The 13,052-nt window shown below is 47.1% G+C and overlaps 1 protein-coding gene across 1 annotated transcript; it reads right to left on the bottom strand.

Moving 5' to 3' along the window:
• Positions 1 to 5,154: 5,154 nt before the first annotated feature.
• LOC135572664 (cuticle collagen 13-like) lies at positions 5,155 to 5,877 on the bottom strand. Its single transcript, XM_065021094.1, has one exon. It carries the CDS (start codon positions 5,875 to 5,877, stop codon positions 5,155 to 5,157), a length of 723 nt encoding a protein of 240 aa, XP_064877166.1.
• Between the last annotated feature and the right edge of the window lie 7,175 nt (positions 5,878 to 13,052).

Raw genomic sequence — 13,052 nt, forward strand, 5'->3', positions numbered from 1 at the left:
GATTTGTAGGGGTGCAGATTTTGCAGCTCTTTCAGAACATCAGCTATCTGGATTTGGGTGAAGGAGAAATGGGGGAGGCTTGGGCGAGTTACTGTGGGGGGTACAGGGCTGTTGACCGGGGTAGGGGTAGCCAGGTGGAAAGCATGGCCAGCCGTAGAAAAATGCTTATTAAAATTCTCAATTATAGTGGATTTATCGGTGTTGACAGTGTTTCCTAGCCTCAGTGCAGTGGGCAGCTGGGAGGAGGTGCTCTTATTCTCCATGGACTTTACAGTGCCCCAGAACTTTTTTGAGTTTGTGCTACAGGATGCAAATTTCTGTTTGAAAAAGCTAGCCTTAGCTTTCCTAACTGCCTGTGTACATTTGTTCCTAACTTCCCTGAAAAGTTGCATATCACGGGGGCTATTCGATGCTAATGCAGAAAGCCACAGGATGTTTTTGTGCTGGTCAAGGACAGTCAGGTCAGGAGAGAACCAAGGGCTATATCTGTTCCTGGTTCTACATTTTTTGAATGGGGCATACTTATTTAATGGTGAGGAAGGCACTTTTAAAGAATAACCAGGCATCCTCTACTGACGGGATGAGGGCAATATCCTTTCAGGATACCCTGTCCAGGTCGATTAGAAAGGCCTGCTCACTGAAGTGTTTTAGGGAGCGTTTGACAGTGATGAGGAGTGGTCGTTTGACCGCAGACCCATTACGGATGCAGGCAATTAGGCAGTGATCGCTGAGATCTTGGTTGACAAAACAGCAGAGGTGTATTTGTAGTGCCTGGTGGGTTTATTGATAATTTGTGTGAGATTTAGGGCATCAAGCTTAGATTGTAGGATGGGCGGGGGTGTTAAGCATGTCACAGTTTAGGTCACCTAACAGCACGAGCTCTGAAGATAGATGGGGGGGCAATCAATTCACATATGGTGTACAGGGCACAGCTGGGAGCAGAGGGTGGTCTATAGCAAGTGGCAATGGTGAGCGACTTGTTTCTGGAAAGGTGGATTTTTAAATCTGCACCCCTAAAAGAACTCTGCAGGCTATCTTTGCAGTAGATTGCAACCCCTTTGGCAGTTCTATCTTGTCGGAAAATGTTATAGTTAGGGATGGAAATTTCAGGGGTTTTGGTGGTCTTCCTAAGCCAGGATTCAGACACGGCTTGGACGGCAGAGTGTGCTAAAGCAGTGAATAAAACTAACTTAGGGAGGAGGCTTCTAATGTTAACATGCATGAAACCAATGCTTTTACATTTACAGAAGTCAACAAATGAGAGCACCTGGGGAATAGGAGTGGAGCTAGGCACTGCAGGTCCTGGATTAACTTCTACATCACCAGAGGAACAGAGGAGGAGTAGGATGAGGGTACGGCTAAAGGCTATCAGGACTGGTCGTCTAGTGCGTTCGAAGCAGAGAGTAAAAGGAGCAGGTTTCTGGGCATGATAGAATAGATTCAAGGCGTATAGACAGAGGTATGGTAGGATGTGAGTACAGACGTAAACCTAGGCATTGAGTAATGATGAGAGAGATATTGTCTCTGGAGACGTTTAAACCAGATGAGGTCACCGCATTGAAGATGTTCCACCGTTCATAAAATCTGCCTTTGCTGTACTGTCAGATCAATTTTGTGGTACCAGTAAAATTATCTTTCAAAATAACATAATGCTGTTATTTTCACTAAACTAACAAATCAATCCCACAATAAGAGGTAGTCCCTATGGACAGAGGTACTATTTGGATACTATCATCTCACCAACTGGTTCTATGGCATAATAGTTAGAACTATGGACTGAATCTAGAAATTCGAGGGCAAATCTATGTAGGACCAGCCTGGCTTTTTCATCTAATGAAGTGGGAGCAGTGAAGAGGCCAAAATACACATGAATTGAGTCCCAAACGGCACCCTTTTCACTACATACTGCAATTTTATCCAGTACCAGATGGTGGCAGCAGAGTATAGTCCACCTGCACCAACCATATCGTCGATGGATGCGACAACAGTTGGTTAGTAAAGCTATGTTTACGTTTTCACAGTGGAAACGAACTGAAAATTGGGGATTTTACTGGTTGAGAAGAAAATTAAACACAGTTCAGCATGTGAATTCTATATTTTTCCAAGGGAGGACATTTTTGCAAACATCTTCCAAACCAGATACTTCCTGTTGTTCCCATCCATGCAGATTCAGTTGTCTGGATGCAAATTCTTTCCAGAGTCCTAATGAATATTGAGGTTACAAAATAGAAGGAGACGACAGAGAGAGGGGGAGAGATAGAAGGAAATGACAGAGGGAGGGGAGGGATATAAGGAGACGACAGAGAGAGGGGGAGGGATAGAAGGAGGCGATAGAGAGAGGGGGAGGGATAGATGGAAATGACAGAGGGAGGGGAGGGATATAAGGAGACGACAGAGAGAGGGGAGGGATAGAAGGAGGCGATAGAGAGAGGGGGAGGGATATAAGGAGGCGACAGAGAGAGGGGAGGGATAGAAGGAGACGACAGAGAGGGGGAGGGATAGAAGGAGGCGATAGAGAGAGGGGGAGGGATAGAAGGAGGCGACAGAGAGAGGGGGAGGGATAGAAGGAGACGACAGAGAGAGGGGGAGAGATAGAAGGAAATGACAGAGGGAGGGGAGGGATATAAAGAGACGACAGAGAGAAGGGGAGGGATATAAGGAGACGACAGAGAGAAGGGGAGGAATAGAAGGAGGCGATAGAGAGAGGGGGAGGGATAGAAGGAAATGACAGAGGGAGGGGAGGGATATAAGGAGACGACAGAGAGAGGGGGAGGGATAGAAGGAAATGACAGAGGGAGGGGAGGGATATAAGGAGACGACAGAGAGAGGGGAGGGATAGAAGGAGGCGATAGAGAGAGGGGGAGGGATAGAAGGAGGCGACAGAGAGAGGGGGAGGGATAGAAGGAGACGACAGAGAGAGGGGGAGAGATAGAAGGAAATGACAGAGGGAGGGGAGGGATATAAGGAGGCGACAGAGAGAGGGGAGGGATAGAAGGAGGCGACAGAGAGAGGGGGAGGGATAGAAGGAGGCGACAGAGAGAGGGGGAGAGATAGAAAGAAATGACAGAGGGAGGGGAGGGATATAAGGAGACGACAGAGAGAAGGGGAGGAATAGAAGGAGGCGATAGAGAGAGGGGGAGGGATAGAAGGAAGCGACAGAGAGAGGGGGAGGGATAGAAGGATTCCTGGTGTAACTCGGGCAGTTGTTGTTGCCATCCTGTACCTGTCCCGCAGGTGTCATGTTCGGATGTAGCGATCCTGTGCAGGTGTTGTTACACGTGGTCTGCTACTGCGAGGACGATCAGCTGTCCGTCTTGTCTCCTTGTAATGCTGTTTTAGGCGTCTCACAGTACGGACATCGCAATTTATTGCCCTGGCCACATCTGCAGTCCTCATGACTCCTTGTATCATGCCTAAGGCACGTTCACGCAGATGAGCAGGGACCCTGGGAAACTTTATTTTGGTGTTTTTCAGAGTCAGTAGAAAGGCCTCTTTAGTGTCCTAAGTTTTCATAACTGTGACCTTAATTGCCTACCGTCTGTAAGCTGTTAGTGTCTTAATGACCGTTCCACAGGTGCATGTTCATTAATTGTTTATGGTTCATTGAACACACATGGGAAACAGTGTTTAAACCCTTTACAATGAAGATCTGTGAAGTTATTTCGATTTTTAGGAATTATCTTTGAAAGACAGGTTTCTGAACAAGGGACGTTACTTTTTATTTTAATTTTTAGATACAACCTCCAAGCCAGAAAGCACTTTGGAAGGGTTGTTTGAAAAAATACTTCATTGACAGTAACTAACAAATCTAAAGACTTGGGGCTTGTTAAATGGCATTGTTAAGATCAACGGCATTGTCATGAACTCAACTGCCAAGTACCAGTACATGTTAGCCGAATACCTGTTTGTGGCCAAGAGGCTGAAGCTTGGCCACAGGTGAATCTTCCAGCAAGACAATAACCTCAAGCACAGATCAAAATCTACAAAGAATCTACATTTTGCAATGGCCATTTCTATCTCCGGACTTGAGCCCCATTGAAAGCATGTGGTTTGTATTAAAGAGGGCAATCCATATGCGCAGACAAACCCTTTAGTATTAGTATAACATTTTATACGGCAGGGGGCGGCAGGGTAGCCTAGTGGTTAGAGCGTTGGACTAGTAACCGGAAAGTTGCAAGTTCAAATCCCCGAGCTGACAAGGTACAAATCTGTCGTTCTGCCCCTGAACAGGCAGTTAACCCACTGTTCCTAGGCCGTCATTGAAAATAAGAATTTGTTCTTAACTGACTTGCCTAGTTAAATAAAGGTAAAAAATAAATAAAAATTAAATAATTAGGGCTGTGATGAATTGCATTGATTGAAAGCATTCAAAATACATAATCTATACAGATAAATACAACAGTGCAATGAGGTCTTGAATATACAAGTTGGCACGGAGGTTAAAGTGTGCCAAATAAATTCATCTAATTTTGCTAAACATTACTTTAGACAATCAAGTCATCAATATTCTTGCAATGTTGTTTGTATGAAAAATCTTCAATTACAGCTTAATTTGAGCAAATTCAGAATTTGTGATTAATCACATTTAATCAAGGCAAATCCTGCGATTAACTCAATATAGTTTCACAGCCCTAAAAATAATAATGTCCATGTTAATAATTTCAACATGTAACGAGTGTGCTGAGAGTCAGGAAGCAAGTTCAGGGAGTGAGTGTTTTATAAATAAAAGAAACAATGAACACAAAAAACGCACCTACATGAAAACATTGTCAATAACACCTGAGGAAAGAACCAAGGGGAGTGACAGATATACCGAAGATAATCAAGGAGGTGATGGAGTCCAGGTGAGTGTGATGAGGCAAAGGTGCACGAGACGATAGTGACAGGTGTGCAGGATAATTAGCAGCCTGATTACCTAGAGGCCGGAGAGGGAATTTCCTTGACAGTACTCCCTCCCCGACGCGCAGCTCCAGCCGCAGGACGCCGTCAAAGGGGATGAACCCGGGAATCAGGAGTGGACCGGGATGGGGCGCGGGACCCTGACATATTCGTTGAGGCAGGGGAGCCTGGCATATTCGTTGAGGCAGGGGAGCCTGGCGATCCGGCTGAGGCACGAGAACCTGATGAGTCGGTGGAAGCAGGGGAGCCCGGCGATCAGGCAGAGGCATGAAAGCCCGACAAGCCGGCTGAGGCAGTGGAGCCGGGCGATCCGGCTGAGTCAGGGGAGCCCGGCGATCCGGCTGAGTCAGGGGAGCCCGGCGATCCGGCTGAGTCAGGGGAGCCCGGCGATCCGGCTGAGGCAGGGGAGTCCGGGAGCTGAGTCAGGCGATCCGGCTGAGGCAGGGATCCGGCTGAGGCAGGGGAGCGATCCGGCTGAGTCAGGGGAGCCCGGCGATCCGGCTGAGGCAGGGAGCGGCTGAGGCAGGGGAGGCGATCCGGCTGAGGCAGGGAGCCGGCTGAGGCAGGGGAGCCCGGCGATCCGGCTGAGGCAGGAGAGCCCGGCGAGCCGGCTGAGGCAGGGGAGCCCGGCGATCCGGCTGAGTCAGGGGAGCCCGGCGATCCGGCTGAGTCAGGGGAGCCCGGCGATCCGGCTGAGGCAGGGGAGCCCGGCGATCCGGCTGAGGCAGGGGAGCCTTGCGATCCGGCTGAGGCAGGGGAGCCCGGCGATCCGGCTGAGTCAGGGGAGCCCGGCGATCCGGCTGAGGCAGGAGAGCCCGACGAGCCGGCTGAGGCAGGGGAGCCCGGCGATCCGGCTGAGGCAGGAGAGCCCGACGAGCCGGGTGAGTCAGGGGAGCCCGGCGATCCGGCTGAGGCAGGAGAGCCCGACGAGCCGGCTGAGGCATGAGAGCCTGTAGCAGCTCCCGGACCCGACTTCATTACTCTGACACAAATACATTTAAAAAAGTCCCTGGTGCTTCCCATAGGTGAGGTGTTATTCTGTAACGTGTGTGCTGAGAGTCGGGAAGCAAGTTCAGGGAGTGAGTGTTTTATAAATAAAAGAAACAATAAACACAAACAACGTACCAACATGAAAACATTGTCAATAACACCTGAGGAAAGAACCAAGGGGAGTGACAGATATACCGAAGATAATCAAGGAGGTGATGGAGTCCGGGTGAGTGTGATGAGGTAAAGGTGCACGAGACGATGGTGACAGGTGTGCCGTATAATCAGCAGCCTGATGACCTAGAGGCCGGAGAGGGAGTATACGTGACACAACAACAAGGAAAGATGTGCATACAATATAGCCCAGTATTTGTATTATTTATTTAATATTTTTTGTTCACCTTTTATTTAGATTTTTTAAACATTTTTAAACGTAACCTTTTTTTTAACTAGGCAAGTCAGTTAAGAACAGATTCTTATTTACAATGAAACAAGCAGAGGTGGAAAAAGTACCCAATTTTCATACTTGAGTAAAAGTAAATTAAATTAATCGATCGGCCATTCCGATTAATCGGTCGACCTCGTGTGTGTGTGTGTGTGTGTGTAGGTAATTAAAGAAATAAAACAACAGTAAAAAATATATTTGAAAATAAGAGTAGCAAGGCTATATAGTACAGACACCTGTTAGTCAGGCTTATTGAGGTAGTATGTACATGTGGGTATGGTTTAAGTGACTATGCATATATGATGAACAGAGAGTAGCAGTAGCGTGAAAAGAGTGGTTGGCGGGTGGTGGGACACAATGCAGATAGCCCGGTTAGCCAATGTGCGGGAGCACTGGTTGGTCGGGCCAATTGAGGTAGTATGTACATGAATGTATAGTTAAAGTGACTATGTATATAAGATAAACAGAGAGTAGCAGCAGCATAAAAGAGTGGTTGGGGGGGCACACAATGCAAATAGTCCGGGTAACCATTTGGTTAGGAGTCTTATAGCTTGGGGGTAAAAACTGTTGCGAAGCCTTTTTGTCCTAGACTTGGCACTCCGATACTGCTTGCCATGCGGTAGTAGAGAGAACAGTCTATGACTGGGGTGGCTGGGGTCTTTGACAATTTTCAGGGCCTTCCTCTGACACCGCCTGGTGTAGTGGTCCTGGATGGCAGGCAGCTCTGTCCCAGTGATGTACTGGGCCGCACGCACTACCCTCTGAAGTGCCTTGCTGTCGGAGGCCGAGCAATTGCCGTACCAGGCAGTGATGCAACCGGTCAGGATGCTCTCGATGTTGCAGCTGGAGAACCTTTTGAGGATCTCAGGACCCATGCAAAATCTTTTTAGTTTCCTGAGGGGGAATAGGCTTTGTCGTGCCCTCTTCACGACTGTCTTGGTGTGTTTGGACCATTCTAGTTTGTTGTTGATGTGGACACCAAGGAATTTGAAGCTCTCAACCTGCTCCACTACAGCCCCCTCGATGAGAATGGGGACGTGCTCGGTGCGCCGTTTCCTGTAGTCCACAATCATCTCCTTAGTCTTGGTTACGTTGAGGGATAGGTTATTATTCTGGCACCACCCGGCCAGGTCTCTGACCTCCTCCCTATAGTCGGTGATCAGGCCTACCATTGTTGTGTCGTCAGCAAACTTAATGATGGTGTTGGAGTCGTGCCTGGCCATGCAGTCATGGGTGAACAGGGAGTACAGGAGGGGACTGAGCACGCACCCCTGGGGAGCTCCAGTGTTGAGGATCAGTGTGACAGATGTGTTGCTACCTACCCTCACTACCTGGGGGCGACCCGTCAGGAAGTCCAGGATCCAATTGCAGAGGGAGGTGTTTAGTCCCAGGTGATGAGCTTTGAGGGTACTATGGGGTTGAACGCTGAGCTGTAGTCAATGAATAGCATTCTCACATAGGTGTTCCTTTTGTCCAGGTGGGGAAGGTCAGTGTGGAGTGCAATAGAGATTGCATCATCTGTTGATCTGTTTGGGCGGTATGCAAATTGGAGTGGGTCTAGGGTTTCTGGGATAATGGTGTTGATGTGAGCCATTACCAGCCTTTCAAAGCAATGCCATTGGATGAATTCCGGAACATATTCCAGTCTGTTCTAGCAAAACAGTCCTGTAGTGTAGCATCCGCGTCATCTGACCACTTCCGTGTTGAGCGAGTCACTAGTACATCCTGCTTTAGTTTTAGCTTGTAAGCAGGAATCAGGAGGATAGAATTATGGTAAGATTTGCCAAATGGAGGGCGGGAGAGAGCTTTGTATGCATCTCTGTAGGTGGAGTAAAGATTTTTTTTCTCTTTGGTTGCACATGTGACATGCTGGATTTTTTTGGGATAAAACTGATTTAAATTTGCCTGCATTAAAGTTCCCGGCCACTAGGAGCGCCACTTCTGGGTGAGCATTTTCTTCTTTGCTTATGGCCTTATAGAGTTGGTTGAGAGTGGTATTAGTGCCAGCTTCCTTCTGTGGTGGTAAATAGATGGCTATTAATAATATAGATGAGAAATCTCTTGGTAGATAGTGTGGTTTATAGCTTAAAGCTTATCATAAGGTACCCTACCTCAGGCGAGCAATACCTCAAGACTTCTTTAATATTAGACATCGCGCACCAGCTGTTATTGACAAATAGACACACACCCTCACCCCTCGTCTTACCAGAAGTAGCGTCTCTGTTCTGCCGGTGCATGAAAGATACCTTAATAGAAAATGATTAAAATAAAAGTGAAAGTCACCCAGTAAAATACTACTTGAGTAAAGTCTAAATGTATTTGGTTTTAAATATACTTAAGTATCAAACATGAAGGTAAAAGTATAAATAATTCAAATACCTTATATAAAGCAAACCAGATAGCCAGGGCACTCTCCAACCTCAGCCATAATTTACAAACAGAGCATGTGTTTAGTGAGAGGTAGTAGGGATGACCAGGGATGTTCTCTTGATAAGAGTGTGAATTAGACCATTTTCCTGTCCTGCTAAGCATTCAAAATGTAACGAGTACTTTGGGGTGTCATGGAAAATGTATGGAGAAAAAGTACATAATTTTCTTTAGGAATGTGGTGATATAAAAGTTGTCAAAAATATAAAGGTGGCTTTCCATTTAATAACAATTAAGCAAGGTTTGGACAGCAAGTTGCACTTCATCAGATTGTGAACAGAGCACGAGGCAACAGGGACAGCAGAGACCAGTGGCTTCCTCTCCTAACACAAAGTGACTATCTAGCTATTCAGATAAATTATTTTCTCCCCTAGAGATGGAACAAAAAATTATGATCCCTCTCTATTCCCCTCCCTCCTTCTCTATCTCCCTCCTCTCCTCTCCTCTCTCTCTTCTCCCTCTCTCTCTTCCCCTCCCTCCCTCTCCTCTCTCTCTTCTCTTCTCTTCTCCCTCTCTCTCTTCTCCCTCTCTCTCTTCCCTTCCCTCCTTCTCTTCCCCTCCCTCCTCTCTCTCTTCTCCCTCTCTCTCTTCCCCTCCCTCCTCTCTCTCTTCTCCCTCTCTCTCTTCCCTTCCCTCCTTCTCTATCTCCCTCCTCTCCTCTCTCTCTTCTCCCTCTCTCATCCCCTCCCTCCTTCTCTATCTCCCTCCTCTTCTCTCTCTCTTCTCCCTCTCCTCTCTCTCTTCTCCCTCTCTCTCTTCCCCTCCCTCCTTCTCTATCTCCCTCCTCTCCTCTCTCTCTTCTCCCTCTCTCTCTTCCCCTCCCTCCTTCTCTATCTCCCTCCTCTCCTCTCCCTCTTCTCCATCTCTCTCTTCCCCTCCCTCCTTCTCTATCTCCCTCCTCTCCTCTCTCTCCTCCCTCTCTCCTCTTGCTCTTTTCTCACGGGTGTAGTGACTGACTACATGGTAATGATCCCTCTCTCTCTCTCTCTCTCTCTCTCTCTCTCTCTCTCTTTTCTCTCTCTCCTTCTGTCTCTCCCCTTCGTTCTCCCTCTTTCTCTCTCCTCCTCTCTCTGTATCGCTATACCCCACTTCTCTCGCTCCCCTTTTCTCACTCCTCCTCTTTTCTCTCTCTCTCTGAAGAGGAGTGATACCTCATTGCGTCCATCTCCATTAACCTTCAATAGGCTCTGCCAGAACCAATAAGAATGGTCCTTAGAAAATAGTTTCCCTAGGTTCAACAAAGTTCAGGATAGAATAGGGATATGTGTTTTAATGCACACAGTGTTATAGACAACTGCCAGGCTAAACAATGGCCTCACCTAACATGTCTAGCTCCATCCAACCATTTGACCCCACGTGGAAAACAAACGTCCATGTTTTGGTCTGCTCCTTGTTCCAATGCCCAGGGCGGTAGGGTTTCAGGTGTCCTTTCAGTGACATTAAAAAGCAAGTTGGTTGACCACTCAATCACCTGGCCTGTTGAGAAATACTAGAATATTCTTAGGACTTAATTTCTGCCACCCACTTGTCTTGTGTGCATGTCTTGTATTACAGTCGTGGTCAAAAGTTTTGAGAATGACACAAATATTAATTTTCACAAAGTTTGCTGCTTCAGTGTCTTTAGATAATTATGTCAGAATATCAATGTTTTGTTCCCCGAGCCACTTAGTTATCACTTTTGCCTTATGGCAAGGTGCTCCATCATGCTGTAAAAGGAATTGTTTATCACCAAACTGTTCCTGGATGGTTGGGAGAAGTTGCTCTCGGAGGATGTGTTGGTACCATTCTTTATTCATGGCTGTGTTCTTAGGCAAAATTGTGAGTGAGCCCACTCCCTTGGCTGAGAAGCAACCCCACACATGAATGGTCTCAGGATGCTTTACTGTTGGCATGACACAGGACTGATGGTAGCGCTCACCTTGTCTTCTCCGGACAAGATTTTTTCCGGATGCCCCAAACAATCGGAAATGGGATTCATCAGAGAAAATGACTTTACCCCAGTCCTCAGCAGTCCAATCCCTGTACCCTTTGCAGAATATCAGTCTGTCCCTGATGTTTTTCCTGGAGAGAAGTGGCTTCTTTGCTGCCCTTCTTGATACCAGGCCATCCTCCAAAAGTCTTCGCCTCACTGTGCGTGCAGATGCACTCACACCTGCCTGCTGCCATTACTGAGCAAGCTCTGTAGTGGTGGTGCCCCGATCCCACAGCTGAATCAACTTTAGGAGATGGTCCTGGCACTTGCTGAACTTTCTTGGGCGCCCTGAAGCCTTCTTCACAACAATTGAACATCTCTCCTTGAAGGTCTTGATGATGCGATAAATGGTTGACTTAGGTGTAATCTTACTGGCAGCAATATCCTTGCCTGTGAAGCCCTTTTTGTGCAAAGCAATGAAAAGCAATTCCTTGCAGGTAACCATCGTTGACAGAGGAAGAACAATGATTCCAAGCACCACCTTCCTTTTGAAGCTTCTAGTCTGTTATTCTAACTAAATCAGCATGACAGAGTGATCTCCAGCCTTGTCCTCGTCAACACTCACACCTGTGTTAACGAGAGAATCACTGACATGATGTCAGCTGGTCCTTTTGTGGCAGGGCTGAAATGCAGTGGAAATATTTTAGGGGGATTCAGTTCATTTGCATGGCAATCAGGGACTTTGCAATTAATTGCAATTCATCTGATAATTCTTTGTAACATTCTGGAGTATATGCAAATTGCCATCATACAAACTGAGGCAGCAGACTTTGTGAAAATTTATTTGTGTCATTCTCAACTTTTGGCCACGACTGTACATTCACATGTTTACCCTCCATTACATCCCTGCTTGTAAATGTACCTAAAATAGATCTATCTGACCTCATTTTAGATAATGAGCAGGTGTGTAATCAGATGGGAGTCACCCACAGCTTCCTGAAGCTTGGTGGTTAGCAGGTAATGAACTACCTCCCTGTATCTGCAGTGTTAGTACTGATAGGATGACAGAGGACCTAATCTGACCAATGGGAGGATCGGTGCCTAGTTAACCCGGTTAATGTACCATATAGGAAAGTTGGAATCAGTGTGTTTGTGTTTGCGTGCCAGCATGTGTTTGTGTGTGCCAGAGTAGTGAGGATGTGTGGCCCACTGTTTCCAGATGTGGGGAAATGTTGAGGAAAATCCCACTATTGGTTGCAGGCAGCCATTCTTGGTTGACTTAGCTCTGAGAAGGTTTGTATGCATTCCCATTTTCCTTGAGTGCAACCGAACAAAAGGAGCTTTGTAGCTGGATGGAGGATTGGAGTGTGTGGGGTGGGTGGTTGTCTAGCGTACTACCATGTGGCTGTAACCAAACCACTAAGTCCTGTGCAGAGCAGAACATGATGTTTGTTTGGCGTGTATGAGTGTGCATGTGTGTGTGTGTGTGTGTGTGTGTGTGTGTGTGTGTGTGTGTGTGTGTGTGTGTGTGTGTGTGTGTGTGTGTGTGTGTGCGTGTGTGTGTGTGTGTGTGTGAGAGACAGAGGAGGAAGCTGTCAGCAATGTTTATGTATAATGGCTGTACTTACACGGCTTGTGCTGGCGAAGCTAATGCAGCCAAATATTATCTTAGCCTTCCCTCAGGCGAGTGCAGAAATGCATGGTTTCATAGTCCATGGATGGATGTGTGGAGGAGAGTTAGAGCTAGGTGGTTGCTTGTTTGTGCCAGTCCTGTTTGGTCCATTGCAGACCTGTGGTCAAATATAATTTTAAATACTGGGCATTTGCTTGACCTTGTCTGGGGTGTCAGATTGGTAGGGTTTGCACTTTTGGAACTATTCCATTGTCTCCATTGATCCAGGTCAACTCAATCACAGCACGGAACAATATTATTTGAACCCCGGTCTAGTCCATTGTATGTTTTTGTCAACTGATTCTTTATAACTGACACAATATCCCATATTTACACCATGGCATTTTAAAGATGACATTCTCAGTGACGTGTGTCCCTCTGCCCATTCACCCTTTGTGTGTCTCCTCTAGTTTTGTGGGGTTTCAGAGAACAGAGAGGAGAGGAGGGGAGAGGAGAGGAAAGGTCATAGAGGACGGGAGAGGCCGGGAGAGGAGGGGAGAGGACAGGAGAGGAGAGGAGGAAAGAGGACAGGAGAGGAGGGGAGAGGACAGGAGAAGCATCTGGTGGCTTCACAGGAACCACAACCACATGACGCAGCACATAGGAGGAAGATAATTCACTCTCCTTTCCTTTCCACTTCCTCTTTTCCTTCCTACCCTTAGCTCTTCCTCTCTTTCCTATCCTTCCTCTCTCATCTTCCTTCTCTCCCT

Source organism: Oncorhynchus nerka, linkage group LG7, assembly GCF_034236695.1.
Source record: "Oncorhynchus nerka isolate Pitt River linkage group LG7, Oner_Uvic_2.0, whole genome shotgun sequence".
Classification (NCBI taxonomy): Eukaryota; Metazoa; Chordata; class Actinopteri; order Salmoniformes; family Salmonidae; genus Oncorhynchus; species Oncorhynchus nerka.